At 54.0% G+C, this 22,091-nt stretch overlaps 4 protein-coding genes across 4 annotated transcripts; 2 read left to right on the plus strand and 2 right to left on the minus strand.

Moving 5' to 3' along the window:
• Positions 1–181: 181 nt before the first annotated feature.
• Positions 182–6,608, minus strand: INTS15 (integrator complex subunit 15). The gene is made up of 6 exons (XM_031595235.2): positions 6,369–6,608; positions 5,991–6,212; positions 5,090–5,255; positions 3,322–3,849; positions 1,643–1,682; positions 182–949 (listed from the first exon to the last, which is right to left on the minus strand). Exons 1-6 carry the CDS (start codon positions 6,558–6,560, stop codon positions 742–744), a joined length of 1,356 nt encoding a protein of 451 aa, XP_031451095.1. The 5' UTR covers positions 6,561–6,608; the 3' UTR covers positions 182–741.
• A 1,696-nt stretch (positions 6,609–8,304) lies between these two features.
• LOC116230204 (deoxyribonuclease-1) lies at positions 8,305–11,109 on the plus strand. The gene is made up of 8 exons (XM_031595183.2): positions 8,305–8,451; positions 8,925–9,013; positions 9,144–9,227; positions 9,309–9,424; positions 9,782–9,894; positions 10,310–10,464; positions 10,544–10,640; positions 10,912–11,109. The coding sequence occupies exons 1-8, from the start codon at positions 8,305–8,307 to the stop codon at positions 10,963–10,965; spliced, it is 855 nt and encodes a 284-aa protein (XP_031451043.2). The 3' UTR covers positions 10,966–11,109.
• Positions 11,110–13,790: 2,681 nt separating this feature from the next.
• On the plus strand, positions 13,791–16,632 carry LOC149915730 (deoxyribonuclease-1-like 2). The gene is made up of 8 exons (XM_090151489.1): positions 13,791–13,937; positions 14,107–14,195; positions 14,978–15,061; positions 15,232–15,332; positions 15,411–15,523; positions 15,649–15,803; positions 15,889–15,985; positions 16,582–16,632. The coding sequence occupies exons 1-8, from the start codon at positions 13,791–13,793 to the stop codon at positions 16,630–16,632; spliced, it is 837 nt and encodes a 278-aa protein (XP_090007615.1).
• Positions 16,633–16,880: 248 nt separating this feature from the next.
• ECI1 (enoyl-CoA delta isomerase 1) lies at positions 16,881–21,635 on the minus strand. The gene is made up of 7 exons (XM_031595234.2): positions 21,494–21,635; positions 20,894–21,022; positions 20,217–20,344; positions 19,993–20,139; positions 18,689–18,810; positions 18,283–18,461; positions 16,881–17,388 (listed from the first exon to the last, which is right to left on the minus strand). Exons 1-7 carry the CDS (start codon positions 21,537–21,539, stop codon positions 17,222–17,224), a joined length of 918 nt encoding a protein of 305 aa, XP_031451094.2. The 5' UTR covers positions 21,540–21,635; the 3' UTR covers positions 16,881–17,221.
• Between the last annotated feature and the right edge of the window lie 456 nt (positions 21,636–22,091).

Raw genomic sequence — 22,091 nt, forward strand, 5'->3', positions numbered from 1 at the left:
CTGTCCCACGTGACCAGCACAAGCGACGCATGCGCAAGTTGGGAGATTGTATTGAGGCCACGCCCCCACGCAGTGACCACGCCCCCCTTCCGGGCAGCCGGCAGCGGCTGCTCCCCACCGCCCCCATGAACGCCGGCCTATCGCTACCGAAAGACAAAGCGACAGAACTATGTGATGCATCTTAAGTGGTTTCCTTTAATAGGAAGTGATGTTTTATTCTACCTTGTGCTTCTGAAGCAAACATTTGTGTTCCAAAAATATACAGTGTACACATTCTGTAGCTATAGATACAAACATTTACAAAGAGATGGACAGGCTGGAGTGGACTTGCATGAAAAATTGTATGGCTTTCCATCTGGCCCCACTGCCCAGAGCACGACTGTGCTGCTCTCAGTGTGCCAAACATACTGATAAACACCCTACTGAGCGATGTACTGAGCATGGTGCTTGTATGAAATACTGTGGATCAAAAGGATTGCCACATGCTCCAGAGGGTTCAACTTGCTTGCCTTTTTCCACTCCCTCCCTTCATCCATACGGTGCTCTCATATCCTCAGCCCACGTTCAGAGTAACTGCTATCCTCCCCCTGGAGTCTTCTCTGCTCCCGGAGGTGGAGCCCTCCTGCAGGCACTGCCCAGCTTCCCAACAAAGAGGAAAACGTGGCTCTGGTGACGGTTGCTTTTCTCTGCAAGGCTTCCTCAGACCAAGGGAAGCCGTTACCCTTCTGCAGTCTGAGCACGTTAGCGGATAGGCCTGTAGGGGAATGTCATTCCTGGTATGAACGTTTGTACGGGGTGAGCTGGGAGTGCAGGGTGAGCTGGGAGAGCGGGGTGAGCAGCGTGTGCAGGGTAACCCAGAGGGGGGGTGTGGATGTGAGGATAGAATCCTGGAGGCAGAGCGCTGTGGGCCGGTTGCTGTACAGGTCCTGAGATCACCAGCTGCAAAAGGCTGCAGAAAGAAGTGCAGACAGTTGTGTCACTTTGAGAAGGCAAACTAGCCGAAAGCAAGCTCATTTTTACTTCGTGACTACTCTTCAAGTGGACACTGCTTTCTGCTGAAAGTGTCTGATTAAAAAACACTGCTGTGAGCAGAAATGATGTGTCATTTCCACTAAAGGCAACAATGCTGCTTCCTTTTTCTGTAATCCTCACAGGTTAACAAGACAGTAAGCACCAAGCTGGGTGCAGCTTCCCACAGCATGGGCACCATCAGGCTTTTGCAAGGGGAGATTCTACCTCTAAGCATATTCAGCTACTACTAAGATCAGAGGTGTGCTTTGGGTGAGAGGTGAAAAACAAGTACAGTTAAGCTCTGGTTTGAGTGAAACCATGGGGGAGTTAGGAGAATGGGATAAGTTTGGGACAGGTTCCACACCATCATTTTGTTTTCCCTTCTGTTCATTTGGTTTAATGCAGGTTGGGTAAAAATATCTCTGTAGTGGGAGTCATGGAACTCCCCTCAAGTCAAGCATCCTGCTTGCAGGGGAAAAACAACCATCACCCTTAACCTGATACTAAGCTGTGTCTGAACAAACACCAGCTTCCAGACAGCAAGTACAAATTTTTAAAGGAGGTTTTGTCTCAACAGCTCTCAAGTATGTGTCTCAGGTACTTGAGACACAGGTACAGGAAGGTCTCTTACTTGTTGTGTGGTAGCCTGGAGCACACGGTTCTCAAGTCATCTGAAAGAGGACAGAGCACAGATCAATAAGGGTCAAGCAGAAATGAGAGTAACTTTCTTTCTAAGGTCAGGTTACTGGAAAAGCTCCAGTGACCCACAGATCAACAATCCCATTCTCAGAACAGTAAGATATTTGTAAGAGAGAAAATGTTTATTTCTTCAGTTCTTGCCTCAGCTTTTTGTACTTGACACTTCATTCTGTGTTCTACTTGAAACCTTCACTACCAACCAGGAAACAACCTCACCTGAAGGCAGCCCAAGCCTTAGCACAGCACACACACAGGCCTGACACAACTCTGCCCAGCTCCTGCCACCAGGAACACTACACTGCAGCCAAGGGAGATGGCAGATTCCAGCTGATTATGCTTACAGCCAGCCCTGCCTCTACCCTATGAAATATGAGATGCTGCAAACCTCCCAGGATAACAGAAGAGTTCAAGCATTTGAAAACAGTTCAGGCAAGATGACATTCAGATATACAGTGCCAAGAACTGGGAATCTGAATGATCTGGCCACAGGAACACATATATCAATAAGTAACTAAGACAGCTAATAGAAGGTGTGACTGCTCCGTGAATACAGTGCTTGTGATGACAAAGGCATTGAGTCAAAGGGCAGGAAAAGAACTGGTTTTAGAAACAGGAAAGACAGACAAAAGCCACACTAACAGGCTTCTTCAATAACTTCAACTTAAAATGCACAACTGTAATACAGTCTCATTGAAGAACTGAAGGCCCAGAAGTTCCAGATGAACAGCCTTAATTTGCTTTTCTCATCCCCTGTTTAACACATGAACCTCATGGCAATCTACTTCACTGGTAGAAGACAAATTGAAAAACAATTGAAGAGTGCTTATTAACTAGGTACAAGTAATCCCTTGCCCCAGACTGCATGGGGAAATACACAGCTTTCCTGGAAAGCGATTACACAGTCAGGATCAAGCTCTGCCCACGCTCTCAGCTAAAGCAAGCCCCACATTCACAAATGCAGAGTCAATACTGTGCCTCATCCCCCTGGTGAAGGAGCAACCTTTGACTGACATTCAGCTGCATGCTCATCAGCAGTGCACAGCTTCCCATCAGTTCAGGGTTTCAGATCAGGCTTATGCTGCCCTGCAAAACCTCTTTATTTAAACCGCAGAAGTTTCAGTGACTCCTGAGGTTACCACCATAAGAAACGGTTTCAATACTTTCTTCCTACTGTAAACACCATGATGTACATGTGACTCCCTGAGCCAGTCAGAAGGCAGCCCAGACTGTTCTCATGAGAAACACAGGAAGAACTGCAGGCTGGAGTCTCTGCTGGAGAACTAGGCCAAGCAAGACAACTCTGGGCTCCCTCTGGCTCCTGGGCGTCACTTCCTACATTTCACAGCAAGTTTACAAAGCTGGTGGAAAAATAAATTAAGCTCTTAGTGTGCCAACTGGGACAAGTGCTGCAGTTTCACATCACACATCTGCCACTCTCCACTCTCAAAAGCTGGTCTCAGAAATATTTTTTACAGCAGGGAGAGTTCAGAGGGGACCAAGACCCAAGCAAAGAGCCTCAGTGGGATAAGGTCACATCCCTCTCATGAAATCCATACACTGGAGGAAAAGAATCCAAAGCCAGGTTCTTTGGCAGCCCCACTGGCCACTTACCTCTGGTGCAGAGGAGCGCTCCTGATGCCATGGCCACTTGCAAAGCCTGAGCCAGTCTGTCCAGAGCCAGTTCAATCTCTTTGGATGCATTGAGAGGATTGAGTTCATCAGACAATCTGTTAATTTCCTCCACAAGTGGAACCACATGATCAAAGGGTATTAACCCCAGGCGCCCATAAAGGTTCTTCTCTGTTAAGTGTCCCTGAAGCATCATAAGAACTTGCAGGACACTTAGATGCAGTTTTGAATACAGTTGATGGCAATCTCCATCATCTCCTTCAGTTGAGTCCTTGGCAATCTTGCTGGTGGGGTGTCCATTGGAAAGAGAGGCTTTCTTCTTCCTTTTGTAAGCCAAGGGGGCCTTCACACACCAACGGATCAGCCCCGTCAGTGGGGTGAGCTCTAAAAACCCTATTGGCAGGTTGGCTGCAATAGGAGTGTTCAGAAAGGTGATGAGGATCAAGCGGGGGTCTTCAAAGATCCAGGAAACAATCAACTCAAGCAGATCAGAAGGAGGGATGAGGTCATCTGGAGACAGGGAAGACCGTTGCTCAGTGAGCAGGATAGGACAGCACTCCAATCTCTCTCACACATGCACACTTTCTGCACTGTCACTACTGCAATTTCAGAACCTCCCCATTTTTTCTGCCATTTTTTCATGAAGCAGTTTTGCCCCTGGGTGACACAACCATAACCTCCTTTTAACCTCAGCTTTTGTTCTGAAAGCACTACATCAACATTTAACCCTTTCCACATCAAAGCTTTTTTTTGTTATTTTCTTTCCAGGCATGCTGCTGTTTGTGTAACCAAATCCTGTCCTCAGAACACAGTGGAGACTGCCCAGTCACAGAGCACTCATTGAAAAACAAGATTTCCTTCCTTGTAGCATCAGCAACATCTCAAATCAAGAAATTAAATAACAATAATAGTGAATAAGTACTTCCTACAACTCATGCTATTTTTTCCTGACATCTTTTAAAGTTGGATGAGATTTCACATGGTTGCACAAAATTTATATAAAATACTGAGGGAAAATATGCTACAAGCTCCACCAAATACTTTCGAAAGCCTGCATCTCTCTCTCATCAACATCAAGCTACTGAGAAGAATGTGCAAAACACTTCCTTTATCCATAACAAATAGTATTTACTTTTTTTTTTAATGCCATGCAATGCTGGCATTTAGCACATGGTTGTTTGTTGGCCTATCACAAGTTGTCTCACTGGGTAAAATCAAATGATCTTCTTTTAAACACATACATGTTTTTAGTCTTTGAGCAACATCAACATGAGACAGGACGTATCAATACGAGGTCCTACACACACAGGAGGTACACTGTTAATTGCATTTCATATCACTGCTCAAGAGAAATCCAGCTCCAGCTTGTGAACGTTCAGAATTTGAATTTTCACCATTTTTGGAAGGAATTTGACTGGAGAACAGACCTGAGTCTATCTGCTGGCTAGCAGACACGATAGGGAAGAAAAACTGCCCAGCCCAATTAGAAGTGCCCTCATTTCTAGTGCTGCTCAATCAACAAGGTCCCTTTGTCCTTTGCCCACTATCAGGTATTACCTGGCTGCTTCTCTATTACAGACTCTCCCTTCAGTTACTCCTTACTTTTTTCCTCACCCCACCGAGTTGAGGTCACAATTCTGAGCTGCTGCCAGCAATAGCAGAATTTCTGCAGTTAATGCTTGCAGCAGTTAATTTGTGTTGCTTTACACCATACCTCTTAGTTTGCAAGACACAGCCAGGAAATATTTACCTGAGGAGAGGTCATAGAGAGCTGTGACTGCTGTGATGAACTGGCAGCAGAAGCGAGGACTGGCACTGAATATCTGCTTCAGAGTTTGGATGGACCCTGGCACCAAGTTGCAGTAGTCATCAACCAAGGCTCGGGCTAATCTCACACAGAACACCGCAGGAGTTCGCTGCAGGGATGGAAGGCAGCACACTATGAGAAGCAGCTTAAAACAAATCACAGAAAGTTCTATAGAGCTGGCTTTCAGTTCACTCTGCCCAGATACTCCCTGCTCAGAAGCTTTGCTGGTTTAACATCTGTGTTTCCGCTTTCCCAAAATCAAAGTGCGTATAAATGACCCACTCATAGAGAGGAGTCAAATCTTAACATGGAAAAGCTCCATGCAACCCTCACACTGGCTAAGAGCTGCGTTCTTTAAAACAATCTACAGACTCTTCTGCTGCTCAGGATACATCCCCTCCTCTAGCAAAGCTCCACAGATGGAACACCGTACAAAGATTAGCAAAAGCTCTGCCCTGTGTTGGAGTAAAGGATGGATGTGAGCACAGAGGGTGGTGAGGTACTGGAACAGGTTGCCCAAGGAGGTTGTGGATGCCCCATCCCTGGAGGCATTCAAGGCCAGGCTGGATGTGGCTCTGGGCAGCCTGGTCTGCTGGTTGGCGACCCTGCACATAGCAGGGGGTTGGAACTGGATGATAATTGTGGTCCTTTTCAACCCAGGCCATTCTGTGATTCTACGTGAGCACAGAGATGTGTGATGGAAGCTGCAACAGCTGGCTGTCAGTTCAAACCACCACGGAAGAGAAGTTGCCTGCAAGCAGCTGTGACCAACCATGAGGTGTCACCCACTGCAGCACAGCCCTTTGCTCCTTCCCAGGGTGATCTGTTCAGCCAGAAATCACACCTGCAGCCAGAAGGCAGCACACTCCAGCACGGGAACTCTGCACACAGCCACCGCCATGGAAACCAGCTTTCCCAGTAAAGCCATCCTGTTGTCATCCGCTTTGTTCCCTTGAGGGCTGAAGAGCGACGAGAAAATGATCTGCCGAACCGAATCCTTGGTTTGCTCTTGGAAATAATTGCACATGATCTCAAGGAGCTGAAGTTCCTGAAGCGAATTCAATCTCTGGAAAGAAACAGAAGCAAAACAGCGAATCGCACTGGGGGGTTCAGGCGAAAAAGAGGGGCTGGTTGGTCGGCTGTGCACAACTCGGCGTTTGCCACCACCTCACCAAACCCGCATCCCCTCAGGCACACCGGGCCTCGTGGGGCTGGGCCGCACCTTGGGCGGAGCACCGCGTTCCTTGGGGACCTGGAAGAGGAATTCCTCCAGCAGCTCAGCCGGGCCTTTATCCACCAGAGGCAGCGGAGCGCTCTGCAGCTGGCTGCTGAAGTAGATATCGAGGTGATATAACACCTCCTTAGCGGCGCTCAGCGCGTCCCGCCGGAGCAACGAGTGCCGGATGTCACTCATGGTTCTCTCTCCCCTCTCCCGGCGCTGCGCGGCCTTCTCGCGAATGCGCATGCGTGCAACCGTGGGGGAGCTACGGAAGTTCGCAGAGACCAAAAGAGATCGAAGGCGTTCCGCGCGCCCCCCAAGCTCTGCAGCGCCCTCTGTTTGTGGGGCTGCGCGCTGCACCGTCATGCTGTGGGCAGCGAATGTCACTCACTGTGCTGTTTTGACCCCTGGGAACAGGGATCCGTGGCAGAAACCTGAGTGCATGCCCCATCCCACAGCACAGAGCACAAAGCTGAAACCACCAAGGTGCATAAAACAACCCCCAGGAGGCTGCAAGTGGTCATTTCCCCTATGTTGTCCACCTGGGGTGCACTGCAACCCTGTCCTCTCAGTGTTTCACAGCTGCTGGCATTGATTGAAAGAGCTATTTATTTATTTTTTCACTGAACAGACCTTTGTTTCCATGAAAAAATACCATATGGAGCCCGAGGCCTTGCACGCTTGTTGGCTGGGCTGCTGGCAAAGCCAGCATTGCCCTCCCTATAAATACAGGTGTCACTCCTCCTTCCCCTTCCAGCGACCAGGGGACGGCTCCACAGGTACGTCACGCTCCTGAGGATCTCTCTGCAAAGCCACTTTCTGCAGCTCAGGTGAGTTTTGCTCTGTGCAAAGGCTGCAGCTCACGGGCATCACCTGAGCATCTGCGTGCATGCATACATCCACGGGTGCCTCAGCTGTGGGGGCATTCCCATGTGGTAGCATTACCAGATATTATAGCATTAGAAACTTTAACAGTTGCCATTGTAGCAAGGAGGGAAAAATGGAAAAACTGAGTGTTTTTATCAGACTGGCTGCCCCGGACACAAAAATAAGCCTTGGGGGAGCCTCAAAGCTGGGGTTGTTTCCCAGTCCTACCAGCAGATCCCATTGCTGCTCCAGGTGCTCAGGGCACACAGGCTTGGCCACAGTTCAGATCTGATCGTGTTGGAAGGACGTAGTGAAACATTACCCTAAATGCCTTACCTGTGGACGGGGGCTGCTGTGTGGCTTTGGAGCAGGGTCCTATCGTGCTCTCCTGGGTGCAGACAGGGCAGGCGCAGTGGGGCTGACATGGTAGCCCAAAGTGCAGAGAGATGTCAGGGCCCTTACAAGGGGTCCTTGCCCACCCCAGAGAAGGATGCTGCTGGCATGCAGGAGTGCTGGGGGTATGCATCCCTCATTCTGCTCCAGCACGGCTGCTATAGGGGCTTTTGGATACCTGGTACAGACCTGAGGAGCAATGAGAGGGGCACAAACTGAGATGTCCCCTCTGAGGTGGGTCATGGAGAGCAGGGAAGCCCACGAGCACCCGTGTGGCAGTGGCTGTGTCCATGCATAGCTCAGTGACCTAAAGATCTGCAGCACAGCACAGGGAAGCAGCTCTAAAGGAGGTCCTTCCAGCACATAAAATGCCCAGAAAAACCCTGATCTGCACCTGTGCTCAGGGCCGAGGAGGGCTCCAGCTGGGCCAACAGCTCCTGCTCCCACAGCACTTGTCACCAGGCCCAGAGAGGTGTCTGTGAGTGAAGGAGCAGCTGCTCTGAGTCACCTGGAATGGCATTTGTTCCTGTGAGAGTTATCAGCTCAGGCTCTGCAGGAGGTCCGGGCTGCCTGCAGGAGGATGGGCAGCACTGGGACAGCAGGATGGGGCCCCATATGAGGCAGGGACAAGGACTCGTTCCCCTGGTCTGTAGACCATCCCTGCTCTTCTGCATGCAGGATGGCAGCCCCAAAGCTGGTGCTGGAGCTGCTGGCTGCAGCACTGCTGCTGCGTGCAGCCGCCACGCTGAGGATCAGTGCCTTCAACATCAGGACATTTGGAGACAGCAAGATGTCCAACCAGACGATTGCAGACTTCATTGTCTCTGTGAGTGCTGGGGGAGAGGAGCAGCACTGGCTGTGCTCTGTCCCTGGGATGTATTTGGCTTGGGACAGCCAGGGACTGGCATTCTGGAGATGGTTGTCCATTCATGTGAGAGCATACATTCATGCATGCATACACACCTCCATCCATCTGTGCCTCTATCCATGCATTTTCCATGTCTCCACCTACTCTCCTATCTGCTGTCCCCAATCCCCATCTCCAGCCCAGGCTGTCTCCATTCTCACTGGCCTCTGCCTAAGGACAGGAACTGTTTGATGCCATCCAGGCACCTCATAGCAGCTTATGCCTGATATGCTGCTGGCATGATGGATGCTGGAGAGATGGTGTTGGAGGCCTCTGTGTCCCTCTATGGGCCTCCAAGGCAGATGGCTCCTTCTCAGGGCTCTCTGTCCCCCACTGGCACCACATGAGCAGCTCCCAGCCACGGGCGAGCAGCTCCCAGCTTGTCCCTGCAGATCCTGGTGGAGTACGACATCACCTTGGTGCAGGAAGTGAGGGATGCTGACCTGAGCTCGGTGAAGAAGCTGATATCCCAGCTTAACAGGTGACCCTGATGGCACTTTGCCCCAGCAAATGGGTGCTGGGGCAGAGCCTGGGCAGCATCTTGCTGCACTGCAACATCTCCAGCATGGCCAGAAAGATCCTCCCTCACTGTCTCCATGTTTTCCTCCCAGCGCATCATTGTACCCCTACAGCTTTTTGAGCAGCATCCCCCTGGGTCGGAACAGCTACAAGGAACAGTATGTCTTTATCTATAGGTAAGAGATGCCACCAGTGTCCCCCTGCCAACTGCTGTCCCCTCCTGGAGGGAGCTGCACCTTCCCACTCTCTTCCTTCAGGTCAGACATTGTCTCTGTGCTGGAAAGCTACTACTATGATGATGGCTGCGAGTCCTGTGGGACGGACATCTTCAGCAGGGAGCCCTTCATCGTGAAGTTCTCCTCTCCCACCACGCGTGAGCAGAGCTGCTGCATGGTGGCTGTGTCACTGTTCCCACTGACACTGCTGCCCCCAGTCCCATCAGCCCCACTGCTAGCCTATAGGGCTGCCTGAACCCATCATAGGGTCCCCGCCATGGTCACTCATTGCTGCAGGGCTTTCTCCTACCTGCAGGTGCCCCAGGGTTTTCCCACCATGTCCCACCTCCCATCACCTCCCAGCTCCCATCACAGTGCACATTCACACACTCCCATCTCTCCTCCACCTCCTGCCTCCTTCCCAAAACCACGAGAGCTTGGGAAAAGGGAGAGCAACGGAGCCCATAGGCTGCCCTGGCTCCATGCCCAGGGGCTGACAGCTGTGTCCTTGTCAGAGTTGGATGAATTTGTCATCGTGCCCCTGCACGCAGAGCCCAGCAATGCTCCAGCTGAGATCAGCGCACTTGCTGACGTCTACACAGATGTCATTGACAAGTGGGCGACCAACGTAAGTGGCACTGTGATGTCCCTCCTCCCTCCCTGGGACTCAGGTGGGCTGTAGCACATCCTAGCAGTCATCCATAGATAGATGCTAGTCCATAGAAGACCTTGTGTGCCTGTCGGAGCGGGTGCCACCCCACAGTGTGCGGGCATAGAGATGGCATAGAGCTGCTGGCTGGCTCCAATGCCCTTCTGCCACAGAGAGCTGTATGGGTCCTGCTTCCCTGTAATGTCTGTTCCTAGCCTACAGGCATGGCTGAAAGGCTCTGGAGGGCTGCCCACGCCAGATATATGGCCACAAAACCCCACTGACTCTTGGGGCAACCCGAGATCAGGGCTCACCAGTGGGCATTGGACCCACGCGCAGCCCTGCTGTGGGCACCAGGGCCATGAGCCAGGCTCAGCGCAGCGCTGCCCTGCAGGACATCTTCTTCATGGGTGACTTCAACGCTGACTGCTCCTACGTGACCGCGGAGCAGTGGCCTTCCATCCGCCTGCGCTCCCTGAGCTCCTGCGAGTGGCTCATCCCCGACAGCGCCGACACCACCATCACCAGCACCGACTGCGCCTACGACCGGTGGGTGGCACAGCAGTGGGCACGGGGGCTGCCGTGGGGGGAGCAGCAGGTGCTGACCCCCCCCCTGTTACCCTGACAGCATCGTTGCTTGTGGCTCTGCGCTGCGCCAAGCGGTTGAGTATGGCTCTGCTAAAGTCAACAACTTCCAGGAGACTTTGCGTATCCAGAACAAGGATGTGAGTGAGGGGGCAGGGGATGGGTGATGGCAGGAGCCTGCTGAGGGGCTGAGGGTTTCGCCTGGTGCTGTTATTCCAATCCACAAAGCCTCTGAGAGTATGTACAGGCATCCGAAAGTGGCCCTGCTGCCACCTGTGCACCACTGCAAAACAACATTTGGGGTCTGGTCTGCATTTGGGGCTGGAGCAGAACCTTTGAGCCCCAGCTGGACGCAGCAAGGAGACCAGATCTGTGCAAGCAAAGCCACCCCTCTGCTTTCCCTGCACTCAGGCTTTGGCCATCAGTGACCATTTCCCAGTGGAGGTGACGCTGAAGGCCCGCTGAGACCTGCGCCAACAGCCAGCAGCGAGGAGTCCACGCACCACCAGCTCCAACAAAGCTCTGTAACCATTTGATTTGCTGCATGCTGCCCCTGCAAGGAGCCAGCCCTCAGGGGTCCTTCCACTGTGGGATGCCCTCAGCTTGCATTAAAATGATGTCATGTGCAGCCCTTGTGTTCTGGAGACAGATTCAGGCTCAGTTGGTGGCAGGGTGCTGCTCCCACATGAGTGCCATCAGCGAGCTCACATCCCCATGATCACACACCCCATAAGCACCATCCTGCATGCGTGCTGTGCACCCCCACGTGCCAGCTGATGCACACACTCCCTCTCATATACACTCTTCCATATGCACATCATCCCATGTGCACACAATGCTGTGCACCCCATGCACTCCAATTGCCTGTGTGCCATTCCATGCGTGCACACCTGCATGGCTCCAAGCTGGATGCACGCACACACATCCCTCAGGAGCCTTTGCACACAAACACACTTCCTTGCACACATCCTGCCCTGCAAACCCTACCACCTCCTGTGTGTCCCAGAGCAGCCCCATGCACGTGCCTTTGCTTCCATCCTACAGGACTCATTTCCACTTTTCCATGTCACATTTTGGAGACACACCCAAGGGCATGAGGGTGCTCAGCAAAGGAACACCCCTAGAGAACAACTATTTGGTCAGTGGGATGCTCAGGGTGCTCACCCATTTGCCTCCATCCCCCATCCCATGGGGCATCCCTGTCACGGAGCCAAGATGAGAGCATCAGCCACTGTGGGTGGGAAGAGCAGCTCCTATCTGAGCAAGCAAGAAAGCAAGCTGCTGGGAAAGGCCTGGGAGGGTTCAGGCAGGACCTGTCACTGTTGCTGAGTCGTGTGATGCAAGCAGCTTTTCCTACATCTCATGGGGCCACATCCTGCTGGAGCTCTCCTGGCTGCAGGGTGTCTGATGGGTGCTGGTGATGACGGTAGCAGGTGGTGGAGGATGTGAGTCAGCTCCCACTCAGTGGTGTGGTGCCTTCCCGGGGGTTTCAGTGCCTTCTCAGTGTTTCAGTGCCTCCCCAGGGTTTCAGTGCCTTCCTGGGTGTTTCAGTGCCTTCCCAAGGTTTCAGTGCCTCCCCAGGGTTTCAGTGCCACCTCAGGGTTTCAGTGCCTCCCTGGGGGTTTCAGTGCCTGTGGGTGAAGGGTCCCACTTGGATGTTTCATGCCCTGTAGGACCCTGCATGCCCAGCAGCCCCGCTGCAAGGGAGGGCCATGCCTTGGGGCATCAGTCCCAGAGGAGAAAGAGGAAATGCTTCTCCCAAAGGAACTGGGCCACACACTGCCTGCAGGGATGGTGCAAAGCCTGAGCTTAGCAATCCTGCAGGAACGCAAAGATGTATCTGAGGACACTGGACTCACCCTGTGACTGATGGTGAGGATGCCATGCCAGTGGTGTGTGCAACAGCCTGACGAGTCCCGGCATGAAGAAAGGTCACCTCCCTAGCTGCCAGCTCTGTGCCTTGACCCCCCCTGGGGTGTAGTGTGTGCACAAGGACCCTGGGACATGGTCTCTGCCATATTGCAGCCTCACCAGTGGGACCGGGTTAGCACTGCACCCTGGACTTCATTGAGTCAAGAGCAGGGCTGCTTTGTGCAACCAATGGAACTGCTTTGGTTGCCCAATGGAGCTGCTTGAGGGCACCTGCAGGGTTGCTTTGGGTGACCATTGGGGTGATTCTGGCTGACCATTGCGGCTGCTCCAGGCATTTGTGGCTCACCCCTTGCACATAGGCTCGTCGTGCCACTGAGGATCCAACCGGCTTGACCCGAATGCCCTGCTGTTTCCTTCTGTTCCTTCTAATTACATGTCTGAATCACTTGCATTACAGCCATCCCCTCCAGCCACCTGCCCCCCACATGGCATAGCGCTGGGCTGGGGGCACTGCCAGCTACCCACCTCAGCTGCACACCTCGAGCCCCCCACGCTCCCAGCCCCACTGGGCTGCTCCACTTCTCCAACTCCTCTCCAGCCCCTTCATGGTGTTGAGCACAGAGATGCTGACGCTGGCCCCACCCTGCCCCTGTGCGGGTTTTGGTTTCCCAATGTAGGAAGGAGCCCAAACCTGTGCCAAAACACCCACGGGGGTGTCCGACTCATCCTGCTTTTCCAGCGTCTCAGCTGGGAATAAAACAGCCTGCCTGCTGCCGGCAGGGCAGAGGCGCTGCGTGCTCACAAGGTAAGGATGGAGCTGGGGCTCTGTACCTCTCAGGGCTGCGATGTGATGGGCTGGGAGCCAGGGTACCTGTGGTGTGGGCATTAAGTGGTTTATCCATGGAACTGGAGAAACCAGGGTCTGCTGGAATTAAGAGTAGCTCCCGCACCTTCCAAGCCTGATGAGCGATGCAGTCCCAGCACAGGAAGCAACCAGCTTTGGGGAGCAGTGTGGAAGAGATGGAGGGAGGTCTGTGGCTGTGCTTAAGGATGCAGAATAGCAGTGCAGGGTCAGGAGCGGACTGCGAGCAAACAGAAGGATGCAAAATATTCTGGGGTGCAGGCAGAGAGGGAAGGAGCCTGCAGCGGGAGCAGGAGAGCCTCATGGGGAGCAGGGCTAGGAGCTCCCAGAGCTCACAAGCGATGGGTAGAGGCGCTCCTAGGCAGAATGAGCTTCATCTTCCTGTGGAATTTGTGGCAGTCCACCTGCTGGCTTGGTACCCACCAGGGCACAGCAGTTGGGAAGGACCTAAGTGGATTTTTTCACTCTATCCCCATATGCGAAGCCCATTTCCAAGCCCAGAGTAAAGCCTGGCTCCTGTCGTTGAATCCTGTGGCTCAGAATCCCTCCTGGCAGAATGGGGACCGTGGTGCTGGCACTGTCCCTGCTGAGCACGGCTCTCCTGTGCCCAGCCACTGCCATGCTGCGCATCGGTGCCTTCAACATCCAGGCATTTGGGGACAGCAAGATGTCTGATGAGAGCGTGGCAGGTGTCATCATCAGTGTGAGTACAGCCGGTGCTGGGGGGAACATGTGGGGATGTGCTGTGTGCAGGGACAGAGCTTAAATACGGCCCCTGTGCTGGAGCTGCTTGGGGACATGGTGGTGGCTGGAACATTTTTCCAGTGTCACCCACCACAGTGCCAGGCTTCTTCTCACCATCACCACTGCAGATCCTGCGCCGCTATGATGTCGTGCTGGTGCAGGAGGTGCGTGACTCCGATCTCAGCGCTGTCACCGAGCTCCTGGAGCAGCTCAACAGGTATGAGAGGGACCGGGGCTGAAGCCACTGGGGTTAAAATGCTGGCACTGAGCAGGGAAAATGAAGCTGCTTGAGCAATAAAAGGAAAACAAAAGAAATTCTGTTGAAAGACAGTTTGTTTTCTGGAAGGGGAATAAGAGGAAATTGTTGTAGCTTTGCAGAAGGAAATGGGAAGGAGCAGCTGAGGTGCCTGCGGGCAGCTTGGAGCCTGCTGGGTGCCATCACCCTGGGGGCACAGGGGTGCCAACAGGGCAAAATCCTTGTGAAGGCTGAGGTCACACCTGAACGCAGAAGGCTGAAAGGAACTACAGCTCTGACACACTGAATCTGGAAAATGCAATGGGACAGGGGAAAGCTGAGGCTGGGGATGAAGTGGGACCACACAGCTGGGGCTTAGTCTGGCAAAATGTGACAAATCAGCCTCAGTGGGGCTACTCCACTGGTGGGACTCAGTGCTGAGTGAGATTGTGCAGAGATGAGTGCTCCCAAGCAGGTATGCCCAGCCCATGTCCTCACCCCTTTGATCCCCTGCAGCATCACCACAAAGCAAGCATGGCAGCAAGGGTGACGCCAGGCTCTGCAGGCTCCAGGCTGCCAATTAACCTCATTTAGCTTAGATGTGAATGAAGATGGGGAGCATCCCTGCAGAGAAATTGTTGGCAGGGGTCAGACCTGCACCCTGCTGGCGTACAGGGAGAATGGAGCTTGTGGTTGGCAGAGCTAGGATCATCCCAGGGCTGTGCCAGCACCGTGCCAGCTGTGCAACTGTCCTCCATTTGCAGTGTGTCTTCATCCCCATATGACTACGAGATCAGCGGGCCCCTGGGACGGGACAACTACAAGGAGATGTACCTCTTCATCTACAGGTAACGGGGTGGGCACGCTGCTGTCCCCCTTGGCGTGTTGCAGAGGGGACACAGGGCTCCCATGTCACTGGCTGGAGTTCAGGACATCAAAGCCACTACGGCAGGGCTGAGCGAGGGGCCATGATGGTGGGCCATGCTGAGCCCAGGGTCACCGTCCCCTCATCCCACAGAACAGACGTCGTGTCGGTGGTGGACACCTATCAGTATGAGGATCCACAGGACATCTTCAGCCGGGAGCCGTTCGTCCTCAGGGTGTCAGCACCCCACAGCAGTGAGCAGCATGGGGCGGGGAACGGCTCCAAGGTCTGAATGAGGATGGGTGACCAGGCTCGTGTTCTTCTCCACACAGAAGCGGAGGAGTTTGTGATGGTGCCATTGCACTCAGCCCCGCACGATGCTGTTGCTGAGATCGATGCGCTCTATGATGTCTACCTGGCTGTGGTCAACAAGTGGGGGACAGATGTGAGTGTCCCAGCAGCACCATCCCCGCTATGGCCCCGTCTCCTTCCAGGGGAGGAAGGGATGGCCACAAAGCTGGGCTCGCTCTGAAGGTGGATAATTGAGCCCCCACATCACCCTTTCCGCAGAACATCGTGTTCCTGGGGGACTTCAATGCTGACTGCAGCTACGTGAAGCAGAGCGACTGGTCCTCCATCCGCCTGCGCAGCAGCGACGTCTTCAAGTGGCTGATCCCAGACAGCGCCGACACCACCGTGGGGAAGTCAGACTGTGCCTATGACAGGTGGGTGCTGCCGTGGCTCTGTGCCACAGGGCCCCACAGAGGCTTTAATGGAAGCAGTGCCCACTGAAGTGCTGTTCCCTTGCAGGATTGTGGTGTGCGGAGCCAAGCTGAAGCGGAGCATCGTGCCAAACTCAGCCACTGTGTACAATTTCCAGCGTGCTTTCCAGCTGGAGCAGGAAGAGGTGAGCAGGGATCATCAGCCAGGACTAAGCGTCTGCTGTGCACGGAGCTGTTTGGGACAGCAAAGCTGAGCTGCCCCAGGTGCAGCAAAGACAACCTGGTACCACGAGGCTGCCAGTGTTTGGGATTAGGCAGCCTGGGCCCAGCCAGTCCACCCAGCTGCACTTCTGAGCCAGCACAACCGCAGGGTGAAGCAGCCTCAGCTGCAGCCCCAGGTGGCTCTGGCCATGGCTGCAGGTACAGCAGAGAAGGCATGCAGCTCTCACTTAAGGCACACAGCTGTCCCCCACAGCCAGCCAACATGAGGCTAAGCATGCCGAGGGATGCATGCAACGACACGAGGGGGATTTGGGGATTACTGCCCATCCCTGTGAGAAGAGAGATGTATGGGGAGTTTCTGTGGCTTTCATGGGCAGAAATGGGCATGGCAGGGGCAGAACTCCATGACTCCCAGGCTGGGGACATCCCATCCACATCCAGCAGCCAGAAGGGTCCCACACAGTGATGACAGCACCCCAAGGGCCCCATCAGTACTGTGAGGGGCACAGGGCTCACACAACTCTGGTGTTACACCTCCCTGCCTCCTGTTTTCCTGCAGGCCCTGGCAGTCAGCGACCATTACCCCGTCGAGGTGAAGCTGATGGCTTGAGCTCCTCCTGCTGCCACAGACAAGAACGCAGATCCAGCTCCCACCAACCCCCATGAAGACGTGCTCTGCAGCCCCATCCATGAGCCCTGTATGTGGGATGCTCCTGAGCCTGCTCTGGAGAAGAGCTGCAGCCAGGCACTGCCTACACCCAAGCCCCCATTCCATGGCTTGTGGCAGAGTCCTCCTAGTCCACCAGGAGCCAGGAAGCAAGCAGTGACTGCAGACATACTTGGAACGAAGCACACATCTCACACCTCATCAAATGCTTTATTGACAAACATTTATACAATCAGTTGTTGGACAGGAGGGAGGATACCCAAGGACATGTAGGCTTGATCCACAGTGTTGTCAAGGCTCTCTCTGTTTGTTCCTTGGGTGAGATGAGCCAGCAGCTCTCCCCACCCTCAGGAAGGCAACAGTGGTGACAGGCACTCTATGGGGACTAACAGGAGGGGGTGGTTGTGGTGGCCACAGAGCAGGCAGCATCTCACCCATCACTGCAGACAGCTTCACCATGAAAGTCTACAAATAATGCAGTGTTACAGAGGGTCACAAAAACTCCTGGGACTGGGCCTCTGCTGGCTGCTCCTCAGCTCTTCTTCTTCTTCAGCATCTCCATATACATTGAAAGTGACTTCTGGATGGAGTCTTTCGATATGAAGTTGACAAAGTTCTGAATGTCTTCCTCCCGGTGAGCTAGCATGTGGTCCAGCACTGCCTTCCTCATCATGGACTTGGTGAGCTGACGGGCATGGTCTGTGGAGAGGACAGTGAGGATGCAGAGAGTGCATGGTCCCCTCTGGTAGCAGCCAGCTCTCATTGTCATCACGTGCTGCTGCCTCAAAGCAGAGGTAGCATGCACTGAAGGGCTCTTTAAAAAGCATGGGAAGGTGCAGGAAAACTCAGCTGCCTGGAACCTGACCTGCAATAAATTCTGATCTCTAATCCACTGTGGAAATGACTGATCTACTGGGACACATTGCAAAGTTGTGCACCTTCTTCCTCCCTGTGCCCTCTAGAGCCCAACCCTCACACTGTTACGCATGACTAGGATCAGGACAGCAGCAGCTAAACAAAATCATCTGTACTTTGAAACTTCTCTGGCTTGAAGTGTTCCCAACTCCTTCAGCCTCTAGAAAATATTCTGCACGTGCCAAACATACCACACAAAAGCCATCAGCACTGTCCCCAAGGGTTCATCCCTGCTTCACGCTCTGGGCTCTGCCTGCCATCCCAGCATAACCCACATAGTTCAGCATGGAATGGGGATGCTGCTGGAGCATTGCTGCTTGCTGGAGCCGACTGAGGCCTTCAGCATACACCTGGTCACACACACCATGCACAGCCATGCAGGTGTAAATCTCTTTCATGATGTTGCACATACATCGTATCAGTGAAATGAGAGTGAAAGTCCCACATACTGAGGACCCAGGACTTTAGCACCTGCATATTATGGACATCTTCAACCAGATAAACCCTTGCTGGCTTTGACTTAGAGTCATGAACAGCACTCCCCACCATTTACACCTTCATTTCAAATGGGAGCCCCACATACCAGCCTCAGCTCCTGTCCTTCCCATGCACACCCCCACACCCGCATCCAATTGCTGCCCTGAGGGCAGCAGCAGCAGCAAGAGGTGCCTCCCTTACCAGGCAGAGCCAGCCACTGTGCCACAACAGCCACAGCCTTGTCCTGCAGCTTCTCCTCTGGCACCACCTCGTCCACAAGGCCAATCTGGTGGGCCTCGGGCACAGAGTGCAGCAAGCCCAGCTGGAGGGAGCGTTCAGCAACTCGGTGTCCCACAGCATTCACAAATGTGTCCTTAAACCTAGGAGAGATGGCAGGAAAAGCTTTTGCAGGTGCACAGCATGCACCCACAGGAAAGCATGTTCCCAGCACTGGTTTCAGTATGGACTTCAGAGTCAGAACTGAGGCACTGCACCTCCAGCTGCAATTACCAAGAAAGGAAGGATCAAAACTATCCCAGTGGCCAATTAAAGCTTATTGAAACCTCTGTGATTTCTTTTTAGGGACCTCTCTGTAACACTGGCATACCAGAAGGGAGCCACAATGCCCAGCTGGGCTTCGTTCAAGCCAATGACGTATTTGGGGTTCTCCACCATGATTCTGTAGTCACACGACAAGGCAATGAGACATCCTCCAGCTGGGCTGGATCCCTGGCAAAGAGAAGGAAGCAATGAGTTCAGGTTTGCCCTCGTGCTCCAGCTATGAGTGCCCACACACCCACAGCAGCCTCACTGTTTTCTCCAGAACAGGGAAGACACAGTGACAGAGCTGCCAAGGACAACACAGATGTCTGCCAAAGGCTCCAATCACCTGATTCAAAACTGCCACTAAAGATGTCTGATATGCTTGCTAGACTTTCTCCTTTCATTTTTAGTGCTCTTGGTTTCTGAAAATCTAAGTAACTGCTCTGCTCCCATTGAGCTTCACTCTTTAATTCAGAGACTCCTGCAGAGAAAACACTGCTTAGGTTGCAAAACCTGCAGAGATTTGTTGTGGTATTTTCTTATGAGTCTGTGACCCTGACTGCCATCTAAATAACTTCAATTTCAACCACAGTTCAGTGCCTGCTTAGCCCTGCATAGGATGCCTGCGGAAAGCTGGTCAGAGACCCAGCCATCTTCAAAGACAGACAGACACAGAGCTATGAGCTGCCAAAGCTGTACTGCACTGAAAAATGAAAATAAGATGCTGAGTGGGTAACATATTTAGGAACACTGCAATTCAAAGTGCATTTCCCTACTGGCCCACAGTTCTGGCAGGAGGAGGACAAACCAGACAGAAAGGAATAAGGCAAGAATGTGCTCCACTGCCCAGCTTCCAAAGCACTGCTGTCCAAAGGGCCGAGGCCAATTATTTGCAGTACTGCACAGCTCTTTCCCAACCTCCTTCCCTCCAGCTATAAATGCAGTGCAACAGCCAAACAAGACCAGACAACTCCCATGAGTCTCATCTGTGAAAAAGAAACAGTATGCAGGTGAGAGGCACTCTACAGACTTGCAAGTGACTTCCTGGGGCTGAGGCTGCACAAAACAGTGTCTGTGATATTTAGGTCCGAGCCCCTGTTAGCCAGACACGAGTGCAGTGTGAGCTCCCCATCACCCAAATGCTGCTGCACCTCAGCATCATGTGCAGCATTACCTGGAAACTGTGATGCCCCCCACTCCCAAGCATTCCCATATCCAATTGCAGCAGACCTGCACATCCCAACACCGTATTTGCTTCAGCAGTGACAAGACTGGTTTGGGGGCTGTCCCTGCACACACAATGACAACATTACACAGCAAGCAGCAGAGCACACAGAGCAGCCAGGAAAGCAAATATGAAGGACTTGCATTGATTGCAGCGACTGTCACCATGTTGGAGCCGTACAGCCGGAGCCACATCTCCTGCACAGCTCTCCAGAACTCAGCATAGTGCTCTGTGCTCTTCCCACACATCTCCATGATGTCCAGGCCGGATGAGAAGACTCTGGGGATGGTCTGGAACCAAGAAAACATAAATATCACCCAGAGGCAAAGCGTCCTGCAGCGCACTGCCATGCCAGGGCAGCACGTACCGAGGTGATGATCAGGCCCCTGCAGGCCCGGTCGTTCTCCAGCTTCTCCAGGCTTATGCAGAACTCAGTGAGGAAGTCCAGGCTGAGGCTGTTGACTGGAGGGCTCTTGAACTTCATCGTGGCTACACCTGAGCCGTAGTAAACACAGAGGCATCAAAAACCCCGCAGCAGAGCAGCACACACCTCTCCTACACCTGTTGTGTTCAGAATTCCATCTGCCTTCTTGCCTTCCCACTCTGCTCAGATCCTATCTTTTCTCCCCCTGGTTCTTCAGGCCTGCAGCCCCTCACCCCTCCCAGACAGGACAGCCCTTCCCCAGAGGCCCTCCCAAGGCCCTGAGCCCAGGGCAGGCCCAACAGAAGGGGCCCGATGACCAAAGGAGACCCTGGGAAACACCAAGCAGAGGGGACACGGCCCGGTGACAGCTGCACCTGGCTGCCAGGGCACAGAAATCCCAACAGCTGCTCCCTGGAGGACAGCCTGCTTCTGCAGGGACCCTATGGAAGCTGGGATCTGCACGTGGCACACAGCCACACCAAATGCCCACACCTGGTGACATCCCTCTCCCCCCACTCTTCTGTCTGCTGGCCCTACATGGCTGAAGGCAGAACGTATGGGGCTCTGGTGGGTCCCCATGCCCAGGGCTGTACGGTGGGGCTCAGTGGGGTGATGTGTACCTGAACTTGTGTCCAGCTCCACCAGGATCTTTTTGTTGCTGAAGGCACGGCGCTGGGTGGAAAGGAGGCTGGGGGGCTGCCGGGAAGCTTGGCCCCAAACCTGTGGGCTGCTGCGGGGAAACAGCACACCTGGGGAACAGGGGGGTGAGAGCAGACAGGGAGAGGGACATAGGGACACCATGAGCACTGTGGGGGGGCACGGGGACACCGTGACACACTGCGGGGGGATACGGGGACGCTGCAGTGCACAGAAGGGTGACATGGGAGGCACAGGACATGGCACACCTTGGTGCAGTGACACGGGGACACCCGAACACGTGGTGGGGGTGATCGGGACACCCTGACCCCTACAAGGAGACATGCGACAACCCTGACACGCTGCGAGCGGCCACGTGGGGACACGGAGGAACCCGACCCAGTGAGATGGCACGCGTGTACCCTATTATGTACAGAAAAGGGCCGTGAGGGGACACGGGGGCACCGGACCACCCCCCCGTGGGGCTGCCGTAGGGCAAAGTCCGTGGGGATGCTCCCGCTCGGACCGGCAGCAGGGTACACGAGAACTCAATCCCGTCGATGGCACAGCCGTGAGGGGAGCACCTGATCGAGCGATCCGACGGGCAAGGGTCACCGTTGCCGCCGCCATGTTCTCCGGGAAGGCCAAGCGGACGCGGACCGGCCCCACGCGTCACAGCCCCGCCCCGCAGCCCCGCAGCCCCGTTCCTTGGCGCTGAAAGCCACGCCCCCAGCCTTTAAGCCACGCCCCCAACCTATAAGGCACGCCCACAGCCTATAAGCCACGCCCTTTAGCGTGACCACGCCCTCACCCCGTAGCCACGCCCCCTAGCCCTGAAGCCCCGCCTCCAGCTGACCGCGCGGCACTGAAGTGCTGCCGCCCCGTGGTGGCGGGCGTGAACCGCAGTGCGCTGCGCTGTGCTGCGCTGCGCTGTCCTGTCCTGTCCTGTCTCCTGCACCATCACACCTGGGCCATCCTGCACTGCTCTGGACTGCACCAGCCTGCACTAAGCTGCACTGTGTTGTCCTGCACTGTCCTGTCCTGCCTTCACCATTCTGCACTGCTCTGCCTCGCCTAGCGCTGCATCATGCTCTGCCTGCTTGCTCCACCTGCTCTGCAGACCTCAAACCTCCCCATTCTGCTGCCCTCTGGGGGCCTTGCGCACCTGAGCCTGGTGAGGCT

This window comes from Phasianus colchicus, chromosome 16, assembly GCF_987193195.1.
Source record: "Phasianus colchicus chromosome 16, bPhaCol1.hap1.1, whole genome shotgun sequence".
NCBI lineage: Eukaryota > Metazoa > Chordata > Aves > Galliformes > Phasianidae > Phasianus > Phasianus colchicus.